A 27,520-nucleotide genomic window follows, 5' to 3' on the forward strand; every position below is an offset into this window, starting at 1 on the left:
TTGCCCATATGGGCTACTAAAATTTTTTTCAGGAACAGATTTTATTAAATGTAGAATAGAAATAAAAGTATTTTCTTACAAACACTGACAACATTTTGGAAGTGTATATAAATCAATAATTCCTTGCGCGGATATGCGGCACTTTCAAAACCCGGCCACATTCACATTTGCAGGAGCAACCCAAGTTTGTGAAGACTTCTTCCCTTGATAACAAGTGCTTGGGAAAAACTTTGTTGCGGCCACATCTAGTAGAGCCCTTTTCTATTTAATTTTAGAACGAATGGCTAGGAACAGCTAAGCTGTATTGAGGTATTGAGTGCTACTGTGTGCCAAATACTATGGTGTTATCCACAAATGATCATGTTTAATCTTCGCAATAAATGCTTCTCCACTGCAGTAGGGGTGAATTAGGCCTGAACATCACAGGACAGAAGTCATCCCTGTTGGCAACCTGGGTTGCTCCAGTAATACCTGACTCCTGGCTCATTGATTCTCTTCATCGTTCACTTTAAAGAATAAACAACAACAACAAAGTAAACTCAACAATAAGCAAACACCAACTAAGGAGCCTGAGATTTAAAATGAGTGAAACGCTTTAAACTATCTCCATAGATACTGGTTTGGGGGTTTCCTTGGGGAAACACTAACAACCTTGCCACCTCCTCAAGTACCAATTTACCCAAGGCCAAACACAGCGGAATCCTGTGATGTGTAGGAATGTGAAAGCATGCTAGCGAGGCCCTCCTCTGCAAAACTGTGTTGTCACACACACTTTATTTATATTCAAGAATTTTCCTCCTAGTTACATTTTTGCTTTTGTCCGTGCTTAGATTATCTTTAGCACCTTACGTTTTTGCCCTTGTCCATATCTACATTATCTTTAAGGTACTACCTAGACGGTGGGCTTTTATTAAGCTAGCCTACTGGAGGTGGGTGAAAAGTAGTACCATAAAATGTCTTTAGGTCTCAGATGCACTCAGAAAAAGAATTCAAGTCTCCTTTGGTGAGAGTGCAACCCTGTAGGAGCGAGTGGACACGTGGTGGGCAAGAAACAAATTTAGGTCTGGTCCTAAAGCGTCTTTCCACTGCTGCGATTTTTGTTTTCTGATTACCAAAATAATATGGGCTTATTGTAAACCAAATTGTAAAATTTGGAGAAAAGGGAAACAATTCATCATCAGTGTGATTTTTTGGAGGTGAGACGTTCCCTCCGGAAAAGCGATGGAGAGAGGATGCACTGGGTCTCTGGCCCACGACACTGGCCGACGACGGAGTACCCCCTGCCTGGTTGATTCAACCGGGGTTCGGAAGACCGCCCAAGGGCCCTGGACGCAGGGCTATCCCCACGGCACTCCCATTCGGCCACCTGCGCGGTGACTTGGCGCCTTCCCCGGCGTAGCTCCCGGACTCCGTCACCCCCAATTCCCACCGCTCCCCTACGCAGAGACCCAACCCAGGCACCTTCCCCCGCAAGTGTCCACCGACTGAAAATAGATCCCGAGTCGGCCCCCAAACCGCCCCCCCTCCCTTCAAGTCCTCCCCTTTAAAGGGAGCCACCGGGTGACGCCGGGGGAGTTTGCGGAAGCGCCAACCGCGTTGGGGCCTTGGGCGGATCCCGTGATTGGAACTGGCTCCGCCCCCGGGTCCTCTTCCCCCATTGTGTGAGCGGCTCGGGCCAAGGCCCCGCCCCCTCGCCACCTCCCTCCGGAGGCCCAACCCCTCCCCTTTTTTTCACCCCCCCTTGGCTCATTTCCGGCCGCCGCTGCTACCGCTAGCCTGTAAGGAGGATTCGGCAGAGGGAAGAAACAACAGCCGCCATCTTGTTTGTGTGCTAGGCTGGGGGGGAGAGAGGGCGAGAGGGAGCGGGCGAGAGTGGGCAAGCGGGACGCCGGGCGGAGTGCGGACTGCGGGAGCCAGAGTGCGGAGGCGAGCCGGGCCGGAGACAGGCGGCAGGGGCCGAGACAGTGGCAGGGGGCCCGGGGCGCACGGGCTGAGGCGACCCCTAGCCCCCTCCCGTCCGCACACACCCCCACCGCGGCCCGGCAGCCGGGCCGGCGTCGACGCCTAGGGGGGACCATTACATAACCCCGCGCCCCGCGGCGCCTTCGCCCGCCGCCGAGGGCGGCCCCGAGCGGAGCCCCGGGGGGCGGGCGCTCCCGGCACCTGGCCGCCGGGGGTGGGGGCCGTAGCGGCGGCCGTATTTATTTCTGTGCCGCGGGAGAGGAGGGCGAAGGAGGAGAGCGCGGCGCGAGGAGAGGCCGCCTGCGCCGCCCGGCGGAGCGGGGCCTCCTCGGTGGGCTCGGCGTCGGCGCGGGCGGGCGGCGCTGCTCGGCCCGGCCCCCTCGGCCCTCTGGACCGGCGAGCTCCGCGCCCGGCGTCCTCGCCGCGCCTCCGCCGCGCGATGTGAGGCGGCGGCGCCAGCCTGGCTCTCGGCTCGGGCGAGCTCTCTGCGGCCATTAGGGGCCGGTGCGGCGGCGGCGCGGAGCGCGGCGGCAGGAGGAGGGCTCGGAGGGTGGGGGCGCAGGTCCGGGAGGGGGCACCGGGAGGAGGTGAGTGTCTCTCGTCGCCTCCTCCTCTCCCCCCTTTTCGCCCCCGCCTCCTTGTGGCGATGAGAAGGAGGAGGACAGCGCCGAGGAGGAAGAGGCTGATGGCGGCGGCGGAGCTCCGAGAGACCTCGGCTGGGCAGGGGCCGGCCGTGGCGGGCCGGGGACTGCGCCTCTAGAGCCGCGAGTTCTCGGGAATTCGCCGCAGCGGACGCGCTCGGCGGATTTGTGCTCCTGTGCCCTCCTCCGGGCCTGGGCCCAGGCCCGGCCCCTCGCACTTGCCCCTACCTTTTCTATCGAGTCCGCATCCCTCTTCGGCCACCGCGACCCGGCGAAGAGAAAAAGGAACTTCCCCCCCACCCCCTTCGGGGGCCGGCGGAGCCCCCCAAGCCCACCCCAGGGAGCGGGGCGGGGAGCCGCGGCCGAAGAAGAGATTTCCCGAGGATTCTCGTTTTCCTCGCCTGTATCTCCGAAAGAATTAAAAATGGCCGAGAATGTGGTGGAACCGGGGCCGCCTTCAGCCAAGCGGCCTAAACTCTCATCTCCGGCCCTCTCGGCGTCGGCCAGCGATGGCACAGGTTAGTCCCAGGAGCCCTGGCCTTCCACATCCCCCCCTTCATCTTTTTTGCTCGGTGCACCTTTCTTCTTCCATATTTTCTCCCTTTTTCTCTTCTTAGTTCTCTGCCTCTTGGTTAATTTTAAAGGTGTTTGAATGAGCTGGTCGAAGACGTCCAGTAGCCCAACCATTTTCTTTGCTTCCTAATACATTCGTTGCAACACTATGTCATATCGGTGTGTGTTCTGGAATTAGAGCTCTTGAGTGGTGCTATGGAAATAGCCTTTATTGTTGCTTCCGTGCAGTTTAATTTTTGAAATGCCAGTGCATTTGTGTGTAAGGCTTTTTTTTGCAATTTTACTTTGAATTTTTTTGTTGTTGTTGAGAAATGAGGAATTGCGAATCCTTTCTCCTTGATTGCACTTATTCTGTTTTCTCTACTTTTCACTCTTCCTTTTCAAAATTTTCTCTGTTTGGCACAAGATTTTCTGTTGAGGACGAGGGTTTAAAAAATCTTGGTTTTATTTGTGTGTGTGTGTGTGATCCAGGATTTCAGGTTTGGTGTGATAAGGTTTAATGTCAAAGCTGAAATTTGGTTCCGATTATTTTACCTACCATTCCTAGGGGGGTTTTCCCCCCTTTTTATTTGCGTTAAGAATCAATATGGAGCGCAGTTCATTTTACATCTCCCGTTTCTTTCGTGTGAGACCAAAATGTCTGAAACTGGGGTTTTAGGTTGGGAGAGAGCAGAGGCATTTTCTTTGCAGTTTGTAGTCACTTTCTCTTGGGGGGGGGGGGGAGGGGGGTGGAGATACCCGATTGTGTGGAGTTCTGTAGTTGGAAATCAAAATTAGAAGTTGTAAGCACCCCAGTCATGAACTGCAAAGATAAACTGATCATACAAAAGTTTAAAGTGTGTGTTAGGTTCGGTAGTTGTGTGTGTTTGTCTTTTTATGCTTTAAACCTATTTGGAGATCCATACTCGAGTGTGAAAAAAGCTCTACAATTCTTAACTTCACTCAGTTGTGGACTAAAACCCTTTTGTCAAGGGAAATTCGGGGAGACTTCCCTCCGTCATCCCCTTCTTATAATTAGTTTGGTGCTGTCTTGATGGCTAGCGATCTTCTCTTTTGCCGTCGTAGTTGTTTGAGGTGCCAGGATAATGAAGAGGAAGAATGGCTGGCCATCTGACAGTCCACAAGATGTTCCCCCTTACTCCGGAGCATCTCTTTAACTCAACGTCATCCCTCCATCTGCCAGTGAGAGTGCATAATGGAGTTAAATGTACCCTAGGAGTTTGTAGAGAACTTCTAAAGCATGTTTCTAAGTAGACTTCGTTTCAGAGGGTGAAAATGTAAGGATGTGGCAAATGCTTTGGATTCTTTGCTTTTATGGGAAAAATGTGTCCTGAGTTTCAGATAACCTGCAAAGATTGAGGATTTTTGCTAAGTTCTTTACTTTAGACTTGTAAAATTGGCAGTGTGAGAACTTTGATCTATTCTTATTCCCTGGACTTTCTGTAGTCTTCACGGATTTTTTTCTCTTACTTGCCTTTTTTTCCCCCTCAACATTGTTACACATATCAAGCGTTGTATTCCTTTGCACTTACTAAAATGTTCCAGAGGATCTTCAGATCACCTCTAGACATATTTCCACCTGTAGCTTTTGTGTTGTTTTCTTTATTTTTTGTGTCGTGTGGTAGTGGGTTTTACGTTGGAGTTCACCAGAGACTTCGGATGTTATAGAGAAAACTTCTTTAATGTGTGTCATTTTGATGACTCCTGATTTGAGCAGCTCAGTCTTGGAGTAAATGGAGTAACGCAAGGCCTGGAAGGCAGGCTGTGCTCTGTTGTTCAGACACCTCTGTTCAGGTGCAGTGCTGCATTCTCCATTTTTGATCTGAGCTAACTCATCTCCGTAGTATCTCACCTGTCCGGTACACAGAAACTGTTTTTTGCTACTTGAAATATCTTTGGATAATTATGAGTCCTAAATGTATCATGTGGGTTTAGTAGAGTAAAAAAAAAAAAAAAAAAAAATTCCTCAACATTGAGATGAACTCAGTCAATTTTAGTACTAAGAGTTTATTTTAGTATTATACTTGATATTAGTATTTGCAGAAAGTTACGTTTCTCTAAATTTTGTGGGGAGGGTTTCAACCCCCCCCTTCCCCCCCCCCCCATTAAGATTGTACTCCAGGAATTCTTTGGTGTCCAGTTTTTAATCCTAATCAGTCTGGGTTTTTTTGTTGGGGGATGGAGGGAGGTGGTTATTAAGAAAATACTGTCACTGTCGCCTTGTGAACTTAATTCAGGTTGGTGACCTTTTTTTCCCCCTTTGTTTTTCTTTCCCCCCTGCAGCCAGCACTGTGTAGTGTAGTTTGCAGGGAACTTTTAACAGAGACACTTCACTTTAAAACTTTAAATTTTCAAATATGTAACTCTCTACGTTTTGACTTTTGAGTCATTACCTGGGTATTTCATAAACGTGAAAGTAAGTTCTTTGGTCCTCAATTATGAATTTTATCTAGAACTGGGTCAAAATGATCCCAACATTCTAGACATTAGAAACTTTTTTCATGATCAGGGCTTGCAGTTCTAGTAGCATAGGTGTACCTAACAAGAGTGTTTGTGTGTGCCAGTTTCATAGGAAAAAAAACTGGAACCCAACTGGGTTGACATACTACAGTATTAACAAAACAAATTAGTGTTTAAATCCCACCTTCTGAATTTTTAAGGTTGGCCACTGATGCAGAATAAAAATGACTTCTCGTTAGACAGTCAAAGATTCTTCTAAAACATTTCCAGATTGATTCAAATATCTTGAATTAAGTTCAAGTTTTATGTGTTGGAATGAGGAGGAAGAGACTTATTTTTTAGCTTTTGCATCTTTTTGTTCCTGTTTCAGTATTTGTAGTTGATCCATTTGATCCATTGAAAATTTAAGTTGGTATGGTTAGATCAGAACTATTTGATAAATCAAATGACTTTATGTCCCCCCCCCGAAAATGATAAAAGCCATATGTAAAAATATTTTGCTAAAATTATTGAACAGAAAGGTTGACAGGTAAGTCCTGAAAATATTTCTTGAACCTATTTCTAATAACCTGAGGGATGGGCATGATGAGGATGATACTGTTGCCTTCGTTGTTCACTGGATATATTCTGTGGCTGCTTTGTAACACTTAATGCTATATGCACTGAAAGATCAGACTCTGGAAAGATGGTTGACAGTGCGAAGATCTGGCATTTAAGTGAAGATCCTTCTGGTCTTGGTACAGTTTTGTGGCCCTACTGTGAACTCAAGTGTCAGAATTGGCTTGGATTTTATGCCTATTTTTCATTTGAGGCACAGAGCAGATAGTGTATAAACTATATCATCTTGATCGCTAGATTACTGTACATAATAGAGAAGTGGCAAGGATTTTTTTTAATGTCAGTTATTTCTCAAAACACTCCTGTGGATTAGTGGTTTATTATCCTGACCACGATATTTTTGGTGGAAGCCATTTCTTTTTCAGCTCTTAAACCTGTGATGCTATGTTTTAATTTTATTTTTTAGGGATGTGTGTTTAGATTAGAGTTCAGCTTCTGGAGTTTTTCAGTTATGGCTCCTTGGTTCACTGAGGTATTGCTGACCTCAGTGTTAAGTTGCAAAACATTTTATTATGTGCCTTGAACTCTGTCAATTGCTTATTTTCAAGGCTTTGTAAATTCATTTATAGGGCTTTAAGAAGGCTGTCTGTGGTTGATAGTGAGATGAAGTGACTTTTGTTAAGTTGTAAATCTTGTATGTGTTACATACAATATGGGTGCCCTTTTCCAGCAGAAACTCACGTTCTCTCACAGAACTGAGAAATGTATCGGTTTGTCCAGTGAATGTATAAAGGAGAGAGAGGAAACAGCTTCTGCCTTGATTGCCTTTTGGCATTTTCTGTTTTACTTTGTTTTTCCACCTTCTCCTTAGTCTATTCTATAAAAAGAGAGATAAATTGAAACAAGAAGTTAAAAATTAGTGCCTCATGGTGTTTGTAGGGACATTAAGTGGTAAATAGGAAAGGAAAAAGAAAAGAGTAGGAAGAATGTTGCAGATACAAGTGGGAGTGTAAAATACCTCTTCCTGGTATATTTACAAAAACAGTTCAGGAGCTGTTCTGCCAATTCATCCACCCAACAATTAATAGAAAAATGTGACATGCTTCTTTGTGTTTTCTGCACTTTTAGTGTTTCATCCTTTGAGAATTGCTGAAAATGAAATTTTTAGTGTGGCAAACATTAGGGAAATTAATGGGCAAGTTGAAACTGAAATTATACCAAGTGTAAAAATTTTAAAGCACTGAATTTTGCAGATGATTTTTTTATGTGATGGGTGGTAGTTTTCTTCTGAAATTTTAGTAGGAAATGTTTTGCACAGTTCTCAAAGGTTTAAGAGAGTGAATACTGAGGTGTTAAGCCTTTTCTGAACAGTTTAGATATAGATCTTATAAATGCTTCAAAAGGCAATTAGCAATAATTTAGTTGAGAGAGAAAGGAAAACTAAAACTACTGAAAAAAGTGAGCAGTTAAAGAAAAGGAGTTTTGGAGTCTATTTTAGAGTTCAGATCCCAGACCTGCCTTTATTAACTGTGAACCTTGGGCGAATTACTGAACTTTTTCTCAGCTTTCTCACCTGTAGTACCCACCTTACAAGATTGTGGGGAGGAGTAAATGAAAATTCTCTTTATCCAATGCTTAGGGTAGTGCCTGTTGCAGCATAGTATGTGCTAATTCTGTTGATGGTTTTTAACCTTACTACTAAATATACAACAACAAAGCAGTGGTAGATTTTTTTAATGGATCTGTAGATAGACTGGATAAAGAGAAAGCCAAGTCATGAAGTTCAGAGAGGAGAAGCCTTAGAAGTAAAGCTTATGGTGCAAAGATTAAATTTCTAAAGAGTATAAGAACATGGTAGCAGAGATTAAAATAAGACTAGAAGTACTGTATGTACTGTCACATAGGGTGTCTTGTATATGTAAGTAATTGTATGTGTAAGTGGAAATCAACAAGTATTTAAAGCATAATGAGAAATCAGAAAGCAGATTGTTCTTACTGTAAATGCTCAAGTTAAGAATGGCTTTTTGCTAAAGAACTGTGTGATTGAGCACCATTTTTTCTGTTTTGTATTTGCTTCTCTGCGTTTTAAAGGACTTTCTTAAAAAAGAAGAGGGAGAAGAGAAGGGGGGGGAGTGCAGTACTTTTCAAATTTTTTTGACCACACCCAGTAAGAGCTGTATTTTACATGAGTACCAGAGACCCTGTCTCAGCAAGTGGGCAAACTTACCCATACTACTTGTAGTATACTATGTATGATGTTTTCTATTTTTTCTTTTTCTTTCTTTCTTTCTTTCGTTCTTTTGTTCTTTCGTTCTTTCTTTCTTTCAGGTGCTGGTTGTGGCCCATTGTATTGATTTCATGACCCACTATTGGCATGTGACCCACAATTTGAAAAATACTGGCTTAGAAAGGTTGACAAGCTGTCATTGGTCTCTATTGGGCCAACACTTGCTGTATACTAGGCATTTATCATCAGAAGGGAATACTCTGGTAATCTAGACAGACATAGACCCTTCCTTCCGTAGCTCATAGATAAGGGTGGAAAAGCTACATTCAAGACTGATGTGACCAGCATTATATTGAGAAGTACTGTGTACAGTGGGAGAAACTGGAGGGCCTATAACCTGTAACTATTGTTCCTCTGGTGACTGTCTTAGAGGAATTGGTGTCTGATCTTGAGATCTGAAGGATAGGTGTAATAGGGTTAGTAAGAGTGAGCCCAGGCTGGGAACAAGAGTATGGCCTGTTCAGGGAACCTATTAAATTCTATCTGGCTGGGGGGATAGCAAGAAATATGACCATAGAGGTGAGGATGGGGCCACTTAGGCTTGCCTTATAATGCTTATTGGAGTTTAGACTTTACATTTTAGCACTTTTAAATGGATGGGGCAGAATTGTACTTCATGATCGACTAAAGTGAGGAATGCTTTGGAAAGGAACAGGGAACATATGATGCAGGAACACCAGAGAGATGGCTGTTTTAGGATTCTAGCTGTGATGAGTGTGGCCTAAATTGGTAGATGGAAAGCAGTGAAAAGATTAGAGAAAGGTAGGTGACCAACAGAAGTTGGTTGATTAATTACAGGTTAGGATATTGTGATAGAGAGGGATCAAGGATAATTCCCAAGTTTCAAGTTTGGATAGTTGGGTTGGTGAGGTTGCCATTTACTGAGATAGCAAACATAGGAAGTGAAGTATTTGTGTGTGAATGTGGTGGGGGTTAGGGGTTGTGATGAGTTAAGTTTTGAGCATTTTGAAGTTTTGTGATTCTCCTCAGTGGAGTAGACAGTATTCATTTAGTGTGGCTTTCTCTCCTTTCAGCCAACAAACATTGACTGCCCACCAAGTTTTAGACCCTTGGAAATGTAAAAATGAATCAAAGTACACTTTCTGCTCTCAAAGCATTTAGGATCTGGTGGGGTTGGCACACTTGTCCACACAGTTTTCCTGAGTAATACTCTGATACGTGTTAAAAAAAAAAAAAAAAAAAAAAGGTTGTGGATGAAGGTAGTGGATAGGGATTGTTTCTGACAGGCCGTGTTTGGAGGACCGGGGGAAAACTTCAGAGAGAATGTGTGTTTGAACAGAGGCAGGAGAACTTGACGATAACTTCCCTTAGAAGTAGAGAAAGTTGGAAGAGTATTTCTGTGTCAGGTGGAACAAATACGGGTAGCTCTGGTGTGACTAGAACATAGACTGTGGTGGTATGTTTTCATGTGAGACAGATGGAAAAGGATTTTGGTGTCCTATTATGAAAAGACAAAAATGTGATAAAGAGTTTGACATTTTTTACCATCAGGAAAAAAAAAATTATGAACAAGAGAGTGACATGGTCAGGGAAGGGGGAAAGATGAATTCTGGTGACACTGTACAGGATCCAGTAGCAGGCAGGGATGGCAGGAATACTAGGGGTATGTCACTTGTCTTTTGAGCGCACTTCATTTGCCTTGGAAGTTTTTTGGTAGATTGTAATTATTGATGTGAATTGTTTATTTAAGGTCCCAGGTTTTGTTTACCAGTTGTCCTAAATGTAGAAAATACAGCAGATAACTCAAAAACCAATCACTCTTCCCTTTTTCTTTACAGATAGGCAGTCTTTCAGAATTTTGTTTTTGTTCTTTGGAGAGATGGTATGATAGCTCTATCATCTAGGATCCCCTATAGGCATTTCATTCCTTTAGAGCAAACCCCAGTCAAGCAAACAAATCCTAGCCTCACCGCAAAGCTTCTCCCAAGATGTTACCACTACTCAAAATCAAGAAATTGTCAAGGGCGCCCAGGTGGCTCAGTCAGTTAAGCTCCTGACTCTTGATTTCAGCTCAGGTCATCTCACGACTGGTTAGATCAAGCCCCATGTGGGGCTCTGCACTGATAGTGTGGAGCCTGGTTTGGATTCCCTTTCTCACTCTGTCTGTACCTGTCCTCTGCTCTGCTAGTGTGCGCTCCCCTGCTCTCTCTCTCTCAAAAATAAATAAATGTTAAAAATAAAATAAAATGATCAGAGCTAGATAAGTGAGCATGTGGTTTAGGTTTAATATGAACGTGTTGTTTACTTGATTCTTAAGGTAGGATTTTAATAAAAGTGTCCTCACCTTTGAATTAATTTCACACCAGGAAGTGTCACTATATTAATAAATTGATAAAGAGCAAGGCAGGCCACACATCTGATCAATCATAGCACTTCATCTTTGTTTAAATGTTGTGACTTAAATAAATGTGGTGGGATTACGAATCAACTTCAAGTAAGTCACTTGCCAAAGTATAGTTGCACCTTTTGATGTCATGGTTGCAGGACAATGTTAAGAATGCATATTTTGAAATTTGCTTGCACTTCTGCCCTTTGACCCTGTTGGATTTCAAAATTTAACAGTTGCTAACTTGCATGGCTTTGTGATCCTGTATAACCTAATATTCATCTTCTATCCAAATTTGTGTATAATTCACAAATTGTTGCCAATTGTTTTGAAATGTATTAGAAGTCGTATCTGTCTTTCCAGCATGGATATTTTATTTAATTTTCTTTGTCTTTGAAAAGTAGTTTTAAGTGTTTGTCCATTTTTCTCAGTAGGTGGACTGTTTGTGATTAGATTAATTCTGCTTCCTTTACAGAGTATCAAATACTGTTTTTAATACCAAATAAAAGTTAGGAAAGTTGTTTCAACCTAATTAATTCCTGAAGTTTGCAAATTTTTCTTATTTTTTTGTTTTTGTTTTTTTGTTTTTGCTTTTTTTGTTTTATTTTATAATAAAACTTTGTTTAAATTTTATTTTTTATTATATTTTTTAAAATTTACATCCAAATTAGTTAGCGTATAGTGCAACAATGATTTCAGGAGTAGATTCCTTAGTGCCCCTTACCCATTTAGCTCATCCCCCTCCCACAACCCCTCCCATAACCCTCAGTTTGTTCTCCATATTTATGAATTTCTTCTGTTTTGTCCCCCTCCCTGTTTTTATATTATTTTTGTTTCCCTTCCCTTATGTTCATCTGTTTTGTTTCTTAAAGTCCTCATAGGAGTGAAGTCATATGATTTTTGTCTTTCTCTGACTAATTTCACTTAGCATAATACCCTCCACTTCCATCCATGTAGTTGCAAATGGCAAGATTTCATTCTTTTTTGATTGCCGAGTAATACTCCATTGTGTATATATACCACATCTTTATCCATTCATCCATCGATGGACATTTGGGCTCTTTCCATACTTTGGCTATTGTTGACAGTGCTGCTGTAGACATGGGGGTGCATGTGTCCCTTCGAAACAGCTCACCTGTATCCTGTGGATAAATGCCTAGTTGTGCAATTGCTGGGTTGTAGGGTAGTTCTGTTTTTAGTTTTTTGAGGAACCTCCATACTGTTGTCCAGAGTGGCTGCACCAGCTTGCATTCCCAAAATTTTTCTCATTTTAAAGACTGCAGTGTTTTTAAATATCATGCTTCTTCACCCCAAACAGCTGAATTAATAATGTAGGAGTATCCTAAACCAATAAGAATGAGAGATCTTTATGAGCTTGTCAATGTCTAGCCAGACTGTTACCAGATTTTTAAAGTTCTGAAGATTTGGCTTTCGTTTCCCTCCTTACTTTTTAAAATCCTGGGTGCCTCCCCTGTAATAGGGGCTCTGAGCATTCCGATGTCTGCCCACCTTGTCACTCACTTTGCTCCCCCTACTTTGAATTCTTTCAGTTACTGAACTGGCTGAGCTTTCCGTGTTCACAACCCATTCTCTCTCTTTAATTCCACAATTCACCTGTCCAGCTCCTTATCCTCTGGCCTCACCAGTGAGTTAGAGGAAAGAAAGGTTTTGAGATCTGGAATGTGCATTTTTTACTTAATTTATTAATGTTTATTTTTGAGAGAGACAGAGACAGTGTGAGCGGGGGAGGGGTAAGAGAGAGGGAGACACAGAATCAGAAGCAGGTTCCAGGCTCCAAGCTGTCAGCACAGAGCCTGACGCGGGGCTTGAACCCATGAACCATTAGATTATGACCTGAGCTGAAGTTGGACGCTTAACCGACTGAGCCACCCAGGCATCCCAGGATTGTGCGTTTTTTAAAAAGCATTTGAATGCCATAGGGAAAACGAAATGAGAGGCAACGGATGAATTCTGTCTTCTGTGTGGATACTTTAGAGTTGACTAGTTTCAGAACACTATGGGTGTTTTGCTTAATGTGTACAGTTTAAGAGCAGAACTGAGTTTTTATTTGACTTCATTTTATCTGAAGCACAAAAATATGACTGTTTATCCAACAAATGTGTGAGCTTTCTAAATGGGGCGGGGGAAGATGTATAACTAGGAAGAGGTGCTATTTAGTAGAATAGATTTTGAGCCACAATTATTTCAATTTTAAGTTTCACATCCTAGTTAGTAACTTTTTTTTAAAAAAGCCTTTTATGCTCGCAGTGCAGTGTGTGGGATTATATTAATAATTCTAATTTGAAGGTTATGCTTCATATATATATTTCATGGTGGGTAATAGTTGTCTAATTCCTCATATATTATGGGATCATCTTGATTTTTGGAAAGGGTAAGTATTCATTTTATAAGAGATTATATGGCTAAATCCATATACCAATATAGAAAACACCAAGGGTAACCTACAAAATCAGTATGTAATAAGGAAAGGATGTTTTGACTCAACACCAGTTTCCCACATATTCAGTCCAAATTCATTTTTGTTTAGATTGTTGCATTTCTAATACTTGATCCATTGTATTCCAAACTCATGTATTCTAAACTTTGCAAGTCAGATTTAAATATGTCCTGTCAGTCACATTTGTATCACTGTGTTTAGATTGAATATACACTGAAGTGAAGGAACATTTTACTCCGGGCGCCTGGGTGGCTCAGTCAGTTAAGTGCCCGACTTTGGCTCACTCAGGTCATGATCTTGCAGGCTGTAGGTTCGAGCCCCACATCGGGCTCTGTGCTGACCGCTCAGAGCCTGGAGCGTGCTTGGGATTCTGTGTCTCCCTCTCTCTCTGACCCTCCCCCACTCATGCTCTGTCTCTTTCCATCTCTCAAAAAAAATTAAAAGAAGCATTTTATTCCAAGTTACTTTGTATTTGAGCATCATTAAAGGTATATGGGAACTTGTCAACAAGCTATTTGGTAGAAATAGCCCAGTAATGGTGTTGATGGGTTGATAATTTTAGTAATCAGGAAATGTCTTACTGGAGATAGTGTGAGTTGATTGACCAGTTGTTTCTGATACTATTTTGTAATATTTGCCTTAGGATAGTTTAAAAGGTAATAGAATAAATTTCAGATTTATAAATTTCTAATCCTAGAGAAAGGGGGGAATTAAGCAAATATTTACTAGCTTAGTTTAGTATCTAGAAAAGGTCATTGTCTTTTACTTTCTTACCTCCTACTTTACAACTGCACTGAACTGCTCTTACCTAGCTTGCTAAATAATCTTCTAATATCTACTTTCAGTAAATTCTCTCTGAAGCACGGGCACCACTAATATTTCCTTCTTGGAACCTCGTTTCCAGGACAGTATTCCTGGTAGGTGGGCTGGGAGTGTTCGGTTTCAACATCTTCTGGTGGTTAAGATCATTGTCCCTTAAATACTTGTTTATCTGATGATCCTCTTCATTGATGTCCAGTGGCATTTCTCATATCACTGAGTACTTCTCTGGATTGTCCATCCAGATAGCCGTACCTCTATATATCCTCTTAGGTTGTCTAACCCCAGAAATTTAGGAGTCATCCTTGTCTTTTTTCTCAACCCACTACCTGTAGTCCAAAGGAGTTCTTTTGTTTGGCTCCTTTGCTGCTTCTGCCCTTTCAGTACTGCTCCAGAATTAACTGCTAGTTTTTGTTATTCTCCAACAGCAGCCTTCTAACCAGTCTCTCTGACTCTAGCTTGTCTGTCTAGTTCATTCTGCATCCTGTTTGCCTGAGTGGGCTTTAATAAATACAAATCTGTTCATATCATATTTTTGCTTAAAATTCTTCACATCAATTTTCTCTTTAGAGTAAAAATCCCAAACTCTTGTTAAAGGACCCTCTAAATTTCTTATGTTTGTTGAACATCTAAATTTTATTCTCCTGATCTGAACTAATCCCTATGAAGGGCAACTTGAGATGGGGGCTTGAGAAGATGACTTATTTGAATCTTTATTTTTTCCCTTTCCTTGAAGGGAAAGAAAGAACTTGTAGAGCTCAGTAAGCGGCATGAAATTGAGGCTGATCAATACTAATCCCAGTGTTCAGTAGGATTTCTTTAAATTGTGACAGTAAATTTTTGATAATTTTTTCCCCCTTGCATCTTCACACATACCACTTTTAGTTTGGGACTTGCTTTTCTACTAGTTTTAGACCATGGTTTTCATTTGCTGTTTGTGACAAAGTCGTGGCTAAGGACGCGCTCTGGAAGTGATCTTGGCCCTTCCCTCTGGACAGAAGGTTCTGAAATCTCTCACCAGGCATTCAGATTCTCTATCACTTAGCCAGGGACACCAGAGTCTTCTGCGTGAGTTTACCTTTCTCAGTAAATACTTGCTAGCCCTAAAAACACAACAACAACAACAATAAAACTCCATGAGGGAGGTAGAAGTTTTCTTTTGATGGAAGAGGTAACTTGAGCTTGATAAATGAAGTCAGCTTATAGAACTGGGTTTAAATCCAAGTATTTGGACTCCTTGAGTAGGGCAAAGTTACAGATACTAGTGATAGAACTAATGGTGTTTAGGAATCGTAAATGAGAGCTTTGAGGCACAATCAAAATAGCTTAGGAATAATAATGATAGTGATATTAGATGAAATAATAGGGTCCGTTTGATTAGAGGTCGAAGTATATATGACTTTTACATAGTCTTCCACATTTAATCAGTATAGCTGTTGAAAATGTTTTACAAGTAGAGGTCAGAAAACTTTTTATAAATAACCCGGGGGCGCCTGGCTGGCTCATAGTGCGACTTTTGATCTCATGGTTGTGAGTTCGAGCCCCACGTTAGTGGTAGAGATTGCTTAAAAATAAAAAAATTTTAAGTTCTAAATACCCAGTCAGATATAAATAATTATAGGATGCAATTTTAGAGTTGCTGGTCTGTGAGTATATGCTAGATCCTGTGAGAAATGTAAATATTTATTAAGTGCAACTCTGGTCCTTCAGATATTCATAGTTTGGTAGTAAGATGCGCACAAGTATTTAGCCATAACAAAAGATAGAAGATAGGAAGTGCATAGTTGAGGTTGAGAGCTATTTTGGGAAACAGGAGTATTGGGATCAGTCTTTGAGTTGAAACCTGAGTAATCTCATGTAGTAGTAACTACAGTTTAGGTCTGTTGAAAGTACAGGATTGCCATTAAAAAAAACAATCCTAAACTTTTATTTTCAGGTTCTACCAATGTAAACCCTCCTGTCTGGCTTCACAATGGAGTGTAACTTCGTAATGTGATGTTAAATGTTTTGCACAAACACATAACAACCACATGCAGCAAATTTGGCTGTAGTACCAGATTAAATTAAAATCCTTAGGATTCTAGGGCCTAAAGTAAGACTTCCATATTACTTTCTGTTTATTTTTTAGAGAGAGAACACTCGTGTAGGTGGGGGATGGGGGGGGAGCCAGAGAAAGAAAAAATCTTAGGCAGGCTCCATGCTCAGCGGGGATTGATCCTACTACTCTGGGTTCATGACCTGAGCCAAAATCAAGAGTTGGACACTCAACCGACTGAGCCACCCAGTTGCCCCAAGACTTCTGCATTACTGAAGTTGATTTTACTTCCGTGCATTCTGTATATGTCGCTATTACCTACTTCTGAGATTGTTGAAAGGATTAGTGAAAATATACAATCACTGAAGTGGCAAGAAAAATGCTTGACACGTTGAAAGTACCTGGTAAAAGTTTGCTCTCATTATTAGAAGACTGCTTTGTCTTCTAATTGGGTAATGATTCCATTGAGTAATAGTAATAATAGATGAAACATTTTCATGGAATTTAATATGTGTCAGGTATTATTCTAAATACTTTACATATATTAACTCATTTAATCCTCACAAATAACCTATGAAGGTAGGTACTTTCCTGTTTTACAGAAGTGGAAACAAGGCTCTTCTGTGTATACTTGAGAATTCTCTTGTCTGTTTCTCTGAAAAGCTTTTAGGATTTTGATTGACATTGCATTGAATGTGTAATTTTTCTTGTATTATTGCTTTGGCTAGATTCTCTAGTATAGTGTTGAATTAGAAGCATTTGTCATGGTATCTTTGTTTTGTTCTGATGCTAAAGAGACTTTTGATGTTGGTCCTTTAATGCATATTTGCTCTCAGTTTTTAGGTTTTGGAAGAAGACTTTTCATCAATTTAAGGACGTTCCCATCACTTTCTTAATCGCTGTCATTTTGGGGGGAGGTTTTTGGTGTGATTGGGCATTGAATTTTATACAGTGCTCTTCTTATAGCCATTGAGATGAATCTTACATTTTCATTCTCATTTGTTAATAATATGATGAATGGCATTTATAGATACTCTAAGCTTCTAATGCAAACCTGTCCCCCCTAGATTCCTGACATTATCCCAACTTTATCATATTACATTAAAATTTTTATTTTTATTTTTTTAGAGGGAGAGAGACCACGAGTGGGGAAACGGGGGCAGAGAGAGAGAGAGAGAGAGAGAGAGGGAGAGAGAGGGAGGGAGGGAGAGGGAATCTTCAGCAGGTTCTACCCTCAGCGCAGAGCCCAGCATAGTGTCCTAATCCATGACCCTGGGATCATGACCTGAGCCAAAGTCAGGAGTCTGATGCTCAATTGACTAGCCACCCAGGCACCCCTCATTAAATTACATTTTAAAGACGTTAATGAATTTGATTTGTCTGTGTGGTTTTTGTTTTTTGTTGTTGGACTCTTCTGTGTTCATGATTTTCTTTTCTTATACTGGCCATGAATGATTTATAGAGTATTCTATTTTATAGAAGTATTTGTAAACGGTTGAATTGTCTTTTACTTGAAAGTTCAGTAGGACATGGGGGTAAAAACATTTAGAACTCGTGTTTTCTTTATGGGAAGATTAACCAATGATTAAGACAGACTGTTTCTTTAATAGTAATAGGATTATGGGGCGCCTGGGTGGCGCAGTCGGTTAAGCGTCCGACTTCAGCCAGGTCACGATCTTGCGTTCCGTGAGTTCGAGCCCCGTGTCAGGCTCTGGGCTGATGGCTCAGAGCCTGGAGCCTGTTTCAGATTCTGTGTCTCCCTCTCTCTCTGCCCCTCCCCCATTCATGCTCTGTCTCTCTCTGTCCCAAAAATAAATAAAGGTTGAAAAAAAAAATTAAAAAAAAAATAGTAATAGGATTATTCAGGCTATGTCTCTTTCTTTTAAACTAATTTAAATGGAAAATTTCAACTTAATAGAATAGTGTAAAGGAACTCCCCTATGCCTTTTCCTTTAAGTTACTGATATTTTTGCACACACATACATACTCCCTGTTTTCTTTTTTTGCTGAAGTGTTTTATACCAAATCCTAGACCAGTCATTTCACCAGAAATACTTCAATATGTATCTCTTAGTTAAAAGGATATGTTTTAACACAGTAACTATGCTGTTATCACACCCAACAAAATTGATGATTTATTATTACCGACAACTCAGCCATATTTTATTTTCCTGATTTTCTTCTTAAAATGTGTGGGTTTTTTGTTTGTTTTTTTGCTTGTTTGTTTTTACATTTGGTTCGCAGGATCCAAATAAGTTATATCTAGTTGCTGGATCTGGTGTTTTTCCTTTTGTGTCATTGATTGGTTGCAGAAACTGGGACATTTATCCTATATAATTTCTTTTCAATTAAGGTTTGGTGAATATTTTCTCAGGAACGTATCTATTTTTGGCCCTTGCAGTTTTTTATTACTTTTCTTCAAAGAACCAACTTCTGGGGCACCTGGGTGGCTCAGTCAGTGAAGTGTCCGACCTCAGCTCAAGGATTGTGAGTTCAAGTACCACATCGGGCTCTCTGCTGTCAACACAGACCCGACTTTGGATCCTCTGTCTCCCCTCTCTCTCTGCCGCTCTCCCTCTCAAAATTTAACATTTCAAAAAGAAAAAAAAAAAGTGCCTGGGTGGCTCAGTTGGTTGATCAACCGTCCGACTTCAGTTCGAGTCATGATCTCGCAGCTGGCTCTGTGCCGATAGCTTGGAGCCTGGAGCCTCCTTCTGATTCTGTATCTCCCTCTCTGTCTGCCCACCCCTGTCCCCTGCTCAAGCTCTTTCTCTCAAAAACAAACATTAAAACAAACAAACAACCTCTGGTTTTGTTGGTACCCTCTCAGCTGTTTTTCTCTTCCACTGATAATTGCTTTTATCTTTGATCATCTTGCTATTAATTTTTTTCTAACATAACTTGGCTACTTACTACTTTTTAGCTTTATTTTAAGTTTTGAAATGTATTTTATTATTAATGTTTCTTTTGTGATTTCCTCTTTACCTTCCCACTACATGTATGTATATACTTTAAAAATTTCTAAATGAGCACAGATCATTTTTATTTTTTCCTAAACACTATAACTAAACTGATGATGGGATATTTCCTTGTATACTCCAGGGGAAAAGTAGAATGCAAAATTGTTCGTTAAAATATGTATGATCTTAGTTTTGTGAATTATGTAAATGGAAACAATGAAGGAAATATACCCATATATTAAGCAGTTGTCTTTCAGTAGTGATACATTAGGGAAGTTTTATTTGAAACCTTATTTGTATTCCAAAACACCTAAGACACATTTTGTTTTTATGATGGTGGAGCACAAAATGATTTTTCAAAAGGAAAGAATAATACTATAGAAGTCTGGACTCTGAATCATGCCCTGAGATCCTGGGGTGTGATTCAGGGCAATTAAAATAAGACCAGATGCTTAAGTGTGTTGGGACATTAGGCAGAGAGTTGGTGTATAGGTGGTGAGACTGTCCTTCCCAGAGAGTTACAGTCTGGATGCAGCAGTGGGGTAAGGGGTCCTGATAGGAAGAGATAGCAGCGGGGGAGGAGAGAGAGAGACACACACACAGATAATTTCAGTGCCATGATAGGATGCTGTAAGAACAAGAAGGGCACATAGAGGAAGAGTTGTGCTTAGAAACCACGATTAATTGAACCAAGTAGGTCATTATCAAGTGGTATCTTCTCTTCAAGGGATGGACTATTTTTTGATAGTATAATCAGTTGTAGATTCAAGTATATCTAATTATTAGATACCCAATAATGCCTTGTTAATGTGAAAACTACTTAGAGAATCAAGAGGAAAGAAAATTCAAAACACCTCCTATGTATATTGAGTTAATACTGTTAGTCCACAAATCAACCAGGGACAATTTTTATTTTTCAGGGGACATTTGGTAATCTCTGGAGACATTTTTGGTTGTCACAAAATGTAAGGGGTACTCCTGGCATTGAGAGAGACCACAGATCTGCTGAGTATCTTACAATGCACAGGACAATTCCCCTTTTCCTCCACAACAAAGAGTATCCAGCCCAAAATGTTTAACAGTTCCAAGATTGAGAAACCCTGGGTTAGTCCATAATTCGCATCCTCTTTTTAGTGGGGGTGGTTTGTATGTTGAAAGAGCTAGAGGCATGATTTTTGTATCTTACTCTAGCTAGATTTTGATTAAGGAAAACTAATCTGTAGGCTGACGTCAGGTGAAAGTGAATTCATTCAGATCAAGGAATTGGTTTGTGGCAGGCACTGTGATAGGCACTGGGTAAAGAGTGGCAGACAGCCCATGTCTTCATGGAGCTCACTTTGAACGTTATGCAAATGGTGAATCTTTTGTATTCATTGTCTTTGTTATTATAACATTAAACTTCTTTTTCATTCTGTACTTAGTTTGGTTATTTTAACCTTTTCTAAGGAATTCTAGAATATTAAACAATTATATACTTTGTTTTCATGACTATCAGTACAAACCAAGCAACTCACATAATGGGTGTTGTTCTAAGATTTAATCCTTTTTCCTTGGCCTTTAGGTACAGTTCGTAAGGGTTTAAACCAAATATTCTCTAATTTTTAAATACATACATAACAGTTTTTTTTAGGGTAATGTGAAAAACCTCAATACAAATGGATAGTATCCCATGGAGTGAGGTTTGGGAATACTTAATGCTTACCAAGAGCAAAAACATAGAGCAATTTGTAATTTTGGTCAAACTTTAACCTTTATCTTTTTTCTTCACTTTTAGATTTTGGCTCTCTCTTTGACTTGGAGCATGACTTACCAGATGAATTAATCAACTCTACAGAATTGGGACTAACCAATGGTGGTGATATTAATCAGCTTCAGACAAGTCTTGGCATAGTTCAAGATGCAGCCTCTAAACATAAACAACTGTCAGAATTGCTACGGTCTGGCAGTTCCCCTAACCTCAATATGGGGGTTGGTGGCCCAGGCCAAGGCATGGCCAGCCAGGCCCAACAGAACAGTCCTGGATTAGGTTTGATAAATAGCATGGTCAAAAGCCCAATGGCACAGGCAGGCTTGACTTCTCCCAACATGGGAATGGGCACTAGTGGACCAAATCAGGGTCCTACGCCATCTGCAGCAGGTATGATGAACAGTCCAGTAAATCAGCCTACCATGGGAATGAACACAGGGATGAATGCTGGCATGAATCCTGGAATGCTGAATGCAGGCAATGGACAGGGGATGATGCCCAATCAAGTCATGAACGGTTCAATTGGAGCAGGCCGAGGGCGACCTAATATGCAGTACCCAAACCCAGGCATGGGAAATGCTGGCAATTTAATGACTGAGCCACTACAGCAAGGCTCTCCTCAGATGGGAGGACAAACAGGATTGAGGGGCCCCCAGCCTCTTAAGGTAAGTACATTTTTGGTTTGTATGCACTATCAGTATGTTTTTGATTATCCCAATGATGGAGGGAGGGCTTGAGGTCAGTTATTCACTTATCTTTACTATTCATGTTTAGTCTTCTTACGTGGTGTACCATTTCCCATGGATGCCAAGGATCTGTGTTGTGATGAATTTTTTTTTTTAATTTTTTAATGTTTATTTATTTTTGAGACAGCATGAACAGGGGAGGGGCAGAGAGAGAGGGAGACACAGAATCTGAAACGGGCTCCAGGCTCTGAGCTGTCAGCACAGAGCCTGACGCGGGGCTCGAACCCACAAACTGTGAGATCATGACCTGAGCCGAAGTCGGACGTTTAACCGACTGAGCCACCCAGGTGCCCCATGTTGTCGTGAATTTTATGAAGCTCTTACATTAATTTTAAGTAAAACAATTATTTACAGCTCAAGGGTATTGTATAATAATACTTCAGTTCTAAATGATTGTTAGCTAATTCCTGTTTTCTCAATATTAGAATAAATATTAGAATATTTTCACAAATACCAGAATATTTTCATATCCTTTCTTTTTAATTTTTTTTAAGTTTTATTTTATTTTGAGAGAGAGAGAGAGAGAGAGAGAGCATGAGCAGAGTAGGGGCACAAAGAGAGAGGGAAAGAATCCCAAGCAGGCCCCATGCTGTCTGTGCAGTGTCGGACCTGGGGCTTGAACCTACAAACAGATCATGACCTGAGATGAAACTGAGTCAGACGCTTAACCGACTGAGCCACCCTGGCACCCTGTGTTTTCATCTCATTTCTAAGCCTGCTTTAGCCTGCATAGCCTCCTTATATACTTTGGGGCCGCTTTGGTGGCTCAGTTGATTAAGCAGTTGACTCTTGATTTTGGCTCAGGTCATAATCTCTGGGTCGTGAGATCAAGCCCCTTGTAGGGTTCTGCTCTGAGTGTGGAGCCTGCTTAAGATTCTTTGTCCCTTCCCCACGTGCACATGCTCTCAAAAAACCAACTAACCAAGCAAATAAATAAAAATACAGTTTTGAGCCAGCTGGCTTTATATTGTCTTCAGATAGACATCACTTATTTCCACTGCTTCGAATGTCCTTGATTTTCAAGAGATACCCTAAAAGATTTATTAAATGTTATTTTTCCTTGTTAGTTGATGGATGTTAAGGTGCATTAGTTTACTGTGAAGCCTCAACTGACATTCCAGGTGTCCAGTTAACCTGATTTTGGTCATTGTTTGAAAGGGTTTTCTTTAAAAAGCCTACTTTTTTTTTTTTTTTTTTTTTTTAGCTTTATTAAGTAGAGCAGGCTAAATACATTTTGTAAAACTTTTTAAATGTGTTCTTTATGTATAGAATTTATATAAGCATATATTTGTTGCTTATTCCTTCATATTTTTCCTGCATTTTTATTTATTTTTTCTTGAAGTGGTATCACACTACAGTTGCCAGCACCTGGTATGTGGCTGGTAAATAGTTGTTGAATGAAAGAGATGGTTTTGCTTGGAAGGGGATATTGGGGATAGGCAAGATTTTCACAAGGAGTTGGGAGCAAGCTTTCACTGTAAAAGGAATAACTGAGCAAGCATTGGGACTTCTGTGTTCCTGAAAATTGTGATGAGATGAGAGAGAGTTCAGGGGTGAATTGGGAATGGGGAGACTGAGGTCATGTTAGATATGTGAAAGCCCCCCCCCTTTTTTTTTTTTGCTATACAGTACAGAATACTGACCTCTTAGGGAAATTCCTACCTCCTCTGTAGATTATCCCTTTTTGATGCTTTCATGTTGCTGTGTCGATATGGTTTACTTAGAGTATTTGGAGTGAAAACCAGAAGCAAGAAGGTAAAATGTTTATTAGATACCTCTTCTAGGTTCTAGAACATAGTTGTGAGGAGTCCTTACCCTCCATTATTGTTATACTCCTTACCCTCCATTATTGTTATACTCCAGTGGGGAGAGGTGGTGTGACAGACTAAACCTTCACTGATTGATCAGATATTTACTGCATCCCAGCTTTGGTGCTCTAGATAGAGCAGTGATTAAACTTACTTCAAAGATCTTACTTTTTTATTAGTGTGTACATAAGTTGTAAGTTTATAGTATTCTAAGTATTGCTATGAAGAAAAATTTAAAAAGGAAGGTCTCAGGGGCTCCTGGCTGCCTCAGTCCATAGAATGTGCAACTCTTTTTTTTTTTTTTTTTAATTTTATTTATTTTTGAGAGAGAGAGACCAAGCCCGAGTTGGGGAGGGGTGGAGAGAGAGGGAGACACAGAATGTGAAGTAGGCTCCAGGCTCTCAGCTGTCAGCACAGAGCCTGAAGCGGGCGGAGCTTGAACTCAAGAACTGTGAGATCATGACCTGAGCCGAAGTTGGACACTTAACTGAGCCACCTAGGCTCCCAGAACGTGCATCTTGATCTCGGGGTTGTAAGTTCGAGCCCCACTTTGGGTGTATAGATGAGTTAAAAATAAAATCTTTAGAAGCAAAGAAAAAAATGGAAAGACTCATTGGGATTGGGGCACTATTCTATTTATAATCTGAATCACAATTTCTTTTTTTTTTTTTTTTTTTATTTTTTTTTTCAACGTTTATTTATTTGTGGGACAGAGAGAGACAGAGCATGAACGGGGGAGGGGCAGAGAGAGAGGGAGACACAGAATCGGAAACAGGCTCCAGGCTCTGAGCCATCAGCCCAGAGCCCGACGCGGGGCTCGAACTCCCGGACCGCGAGATTGTGACCTGGCTGAAGTCGGACGCTCAACCGACTGCGCCACCCAGGCGCCCCAATCTAAATCACAGTTTCTTACATCAGCATTGTTTCAGGGACTGGACATATAGCAGTGTACAAAAGAGACAAAAATTCCTGTCCTTGTGGAGCTTCTGTTTTCCTGGGGTGGAGGAATTGAAATATAAAAATTCTATTATTAAAATATTTTGTTATTTAAATGAGCCCCATCTAGTTACCTGGGTGGCTCAGTGGCTTAAGCATCCAACTTTTGATCTCAGCTCAGGTCTTGATCTTAGGGTTGTGAGTTCAAGCCCCCTGCTGGACTCTGTGCTGAGCATAAAGCCTACTTAAAACAGTGATAATAATAGGGGCACCTGGGTGGCTCAGTCACTTGAGCATCCAACTCTTGATTTCAGCTCAGGTCTTGATCCCAGGATTGCGGGATCAAGCCCACATGGGGCTCTGCTGTATGTGGAGCCTGCTTAAGATTCTCTCTCTTTCTCCCTCTGCTGCTCTCCTCCCCTCGTTCTCTCGCGCACTCTCTCCCTCTTAGAAAGTAGTTAAAAACCAATAATAATTAAATAAATGAATCGCACTTATATTTTGTAAGTTGATATTTGTCAAGCACTTAGCGCAGTGCATAAGAACCCTAAATGTTTATTTAGCAAATGAGTTTTGGGGAATTGTGGAGGTTTAGGATGAGATACCCAGTTAATGTATAGATTAGTATACAAGTATAATATAAAATGTACTTTTATAAAGTGAGTTTTTTCTTTATGGCAGGAAAAAAGCCCTTTCTATATTTTCCTATTGAAGGTTAAAATAAATGCAAGTCAAGGCATTAAAATTGTTGGCTAGCAATTCCCCTTCCATGGGACCAGGTCCTAAAATTACCTCAAAGGGTCAATTATATTCATTACATTTCTTCCAAAATTCCTAAGAGTTCCAGTGATATTTAAGAATCAGGAATTAAGGAGGCTTTCAGTGAGACTTGAAGATTTGAACCCTGTTGGCAAATGGCAGTGGTTTTTTTATACAGTTCTTTTTATGGATGAATCTGTGGTTCAGAGTGTGCAGGCAGGTTGTGACATTACTACTTACAACATTCTTCCAAAAATTTGGCAAACTGGTTTATGGAAGGAAACTTGGATCATACACCCTTTTAACGTAGCCTTTGATTTTGCAGTTAGCATAAAATAAAGACAAATGTTGTCAGGAGGGTTCAGTGAGGGGCAGAATAGTGCACACTTTTTTTTTGAACCATACTACCTGGATTAGAATCTGGGCTGTTAACATAAGCATCCTCCTCTTCTGCTGCATATTGGCAAAGCTTGGTTAAGTCATTTCACTCTGTAATAATTTCACAAAACTATATCTGCCTCCTCAAAAATGCTGGTGACAAAAGAAGTAAACTTTGAGAATCTTTTCCCTAATAGCTACCTTCTGTGTGTGAAGAAAGATGAAGTTAATAAAAGCATCATAGTTAATGGTGTAGACTATGGAGCTTTACTGCCTGTGTTAAAAATGAACTCAGTCACTCACAGAGTAAGCTATATTACCATGGGCAAGTTGCTTATTGTACTTCAGTTTTCCCACCTATAGAACAGAAATAATAAGAGTGAATGTAACCTACCTCATGGGATTGTCGGGGAACTATAAACGATTAGTAGAAGTAAGCCCTTTGTGAAGGGTATGTAGTAAGGACGTACTTGTAGAGTGGTAATAGTGGTAGCAAGTGCTTAGTATTATTGTAGTTTCCATTTTGTGATGTTTTTTTTTTTTTTTTAATTTTTTTTTTTAACGTTTATTTTTGAGACAGAGAGAAACAGAGCATGAACGGGGGAGGGTCAGAAAGAGAGGGAGACACAGAATCTGAAACAGGCTCCAGGCTCTGAGCAGTCAGCACAGAGCCCGACGCGGGGCTCGAACTCACGGACCGCGAGATCGTGACCTGAGCCGAAGTCGGACGCTTAACCGACTGAGCCACCCAGGCGCCCCTAGTGATGTTCTTAAAAACATTTTTGTGGGGGGGGGGGGGGAGAAATCAAATCGAGATCATGTAATCTTGTAATGGAGAAGCTGTAATCTTCTAGAGACGTAGAATCTTGTAATCATGTAATCGAGAAGCTGTAATCTTCTAGAGACGTAGCTCTATAAGATTATAGAGCTATAGATTAAGATTATAGACGGCTATAAGGGGAGATGAAACAACCCCATGAAGTGGCTGTTGGCTGGAGGATATGGGAATGCCCACCAGTAGAGACTTCAGGGGATTAATATTCTATAAATTTGACAGAAAATTAACTTTCTTTGGAAATGAGGACTTTTTATTCAGGAAGTGTTCATTAACATTCTGGAGGGGTTTTTTTTGTTTGTTTGTTTGTTTTTTCCCTTAGAAAATTAAAAAAAAAAAACAAACCTGTTCTGTGAAAGCACTTGTTACAGTTAAAGAGACAAGATCCAGAATATTATCAAATAGCAACATCAGACAGTATAATTGTACCTAAATTAATGTTAGGCTCCAAAAGCTAAGGAGCTACTACTGAATGTTAATAGGTATTTAATATGTGTTAGGGTCATTAATTCCTAACATCAACCCTATGATTTTATTCCCATTATACAGGTTAGGAGACAAATCAGGGAGTGGGTATTACAGAGAACTCTTGTCTTTCTGAAATAAAAGTGTGTGTTATTTATCACTGTAGTATAATGTCATTCTATTATTAACAATTCCTGTATTGATAAAATATCCACAGCTAAAAGCAGATACGATGCTTTTATGTTTCTTACAGCAGCAGTCACCTCCTCACTTGCTTGTAACCTTACATAGGGGTGATCATTGCTAGACTAAGACATGTGAGAGCGGGAACCATACCTGTTTTCTCTAATTCTGCCTTAGTGATACAGACACAGCCTTGGAGCATCTTTATATGTACTACTTTTAGTTCTTATTCTGTAGTCCTAGATCTGGGAGATGACAAATCCTACCCTCCTTTACTGTGACTCTGGTTACCTCACATGCTATGAAGACTTATGTGTTACTTGCTATCTGGATAGATTCATAGCCAAAATTTATATGCTTTGTGACTAATGAAATTCGTATTTTAAAACAACAACAACTCTGAACTTCATTTAAATGAATATTAGCCTTGGGGCGCCTAGGTGGCTCAGTCTGTTGAGCGTCCGACTTCAGCTCAGGCCATGATCTTGAAGTCCCATGAGTTTAAGCCCCGCATTAGGCTCTGTGCTGACAGCTCAGAGCCTGGAGCCTGCTTCAGATTCTGT

At 40.9% G+C, this 27,520-nt stretch overlaps 1 protein-coding gene across 1 annotated transcript in view; it reads left to right on the forward strand.

Moving 5' to 3' along the window:
- The first annotated feature begins 2,493 nt into the window (after positions 1 to 2,493).
- EP300 (E1A binding protein p300) overlaps positions 2,494 to 27,520 on the forward strand; it is an 82,089-nt gene continuing 57,062 nt past the window's right edge. Inside the window, exons 1-2 of the mRNA XM_047065964.1 lie at positions 2,494 to 3,121; positions 20,875 to 21,512. Of these exons, the coding sequence (XP_046921920.1) occupies positions 3,028 to 3,121; positions 20,875 to 21,512 (732 nt within the window). The 5' untranslated portion in view covers positions 2,494 to 3,027. The remainder of the gene's footprint in view (positions 3,122 to 20,874; positions 21,513 to 27,520) is intronic.

This window comes from Lynx rufus, unplaced genomic scaffold, assembly GCF_022079265.1.
Source record: "Lynx rufus isolate CCGP_SWC_20201006 ecotype Redwood Valley unplaced genomic scaffold, mLynRuf1.p SCAF_7, whole genome shotgun sequence".
NCBI lineage: Eukaryota > Metazoa > Chordata > Mammalia > Carnivora > Felidae > Lynx > Lynx rufus.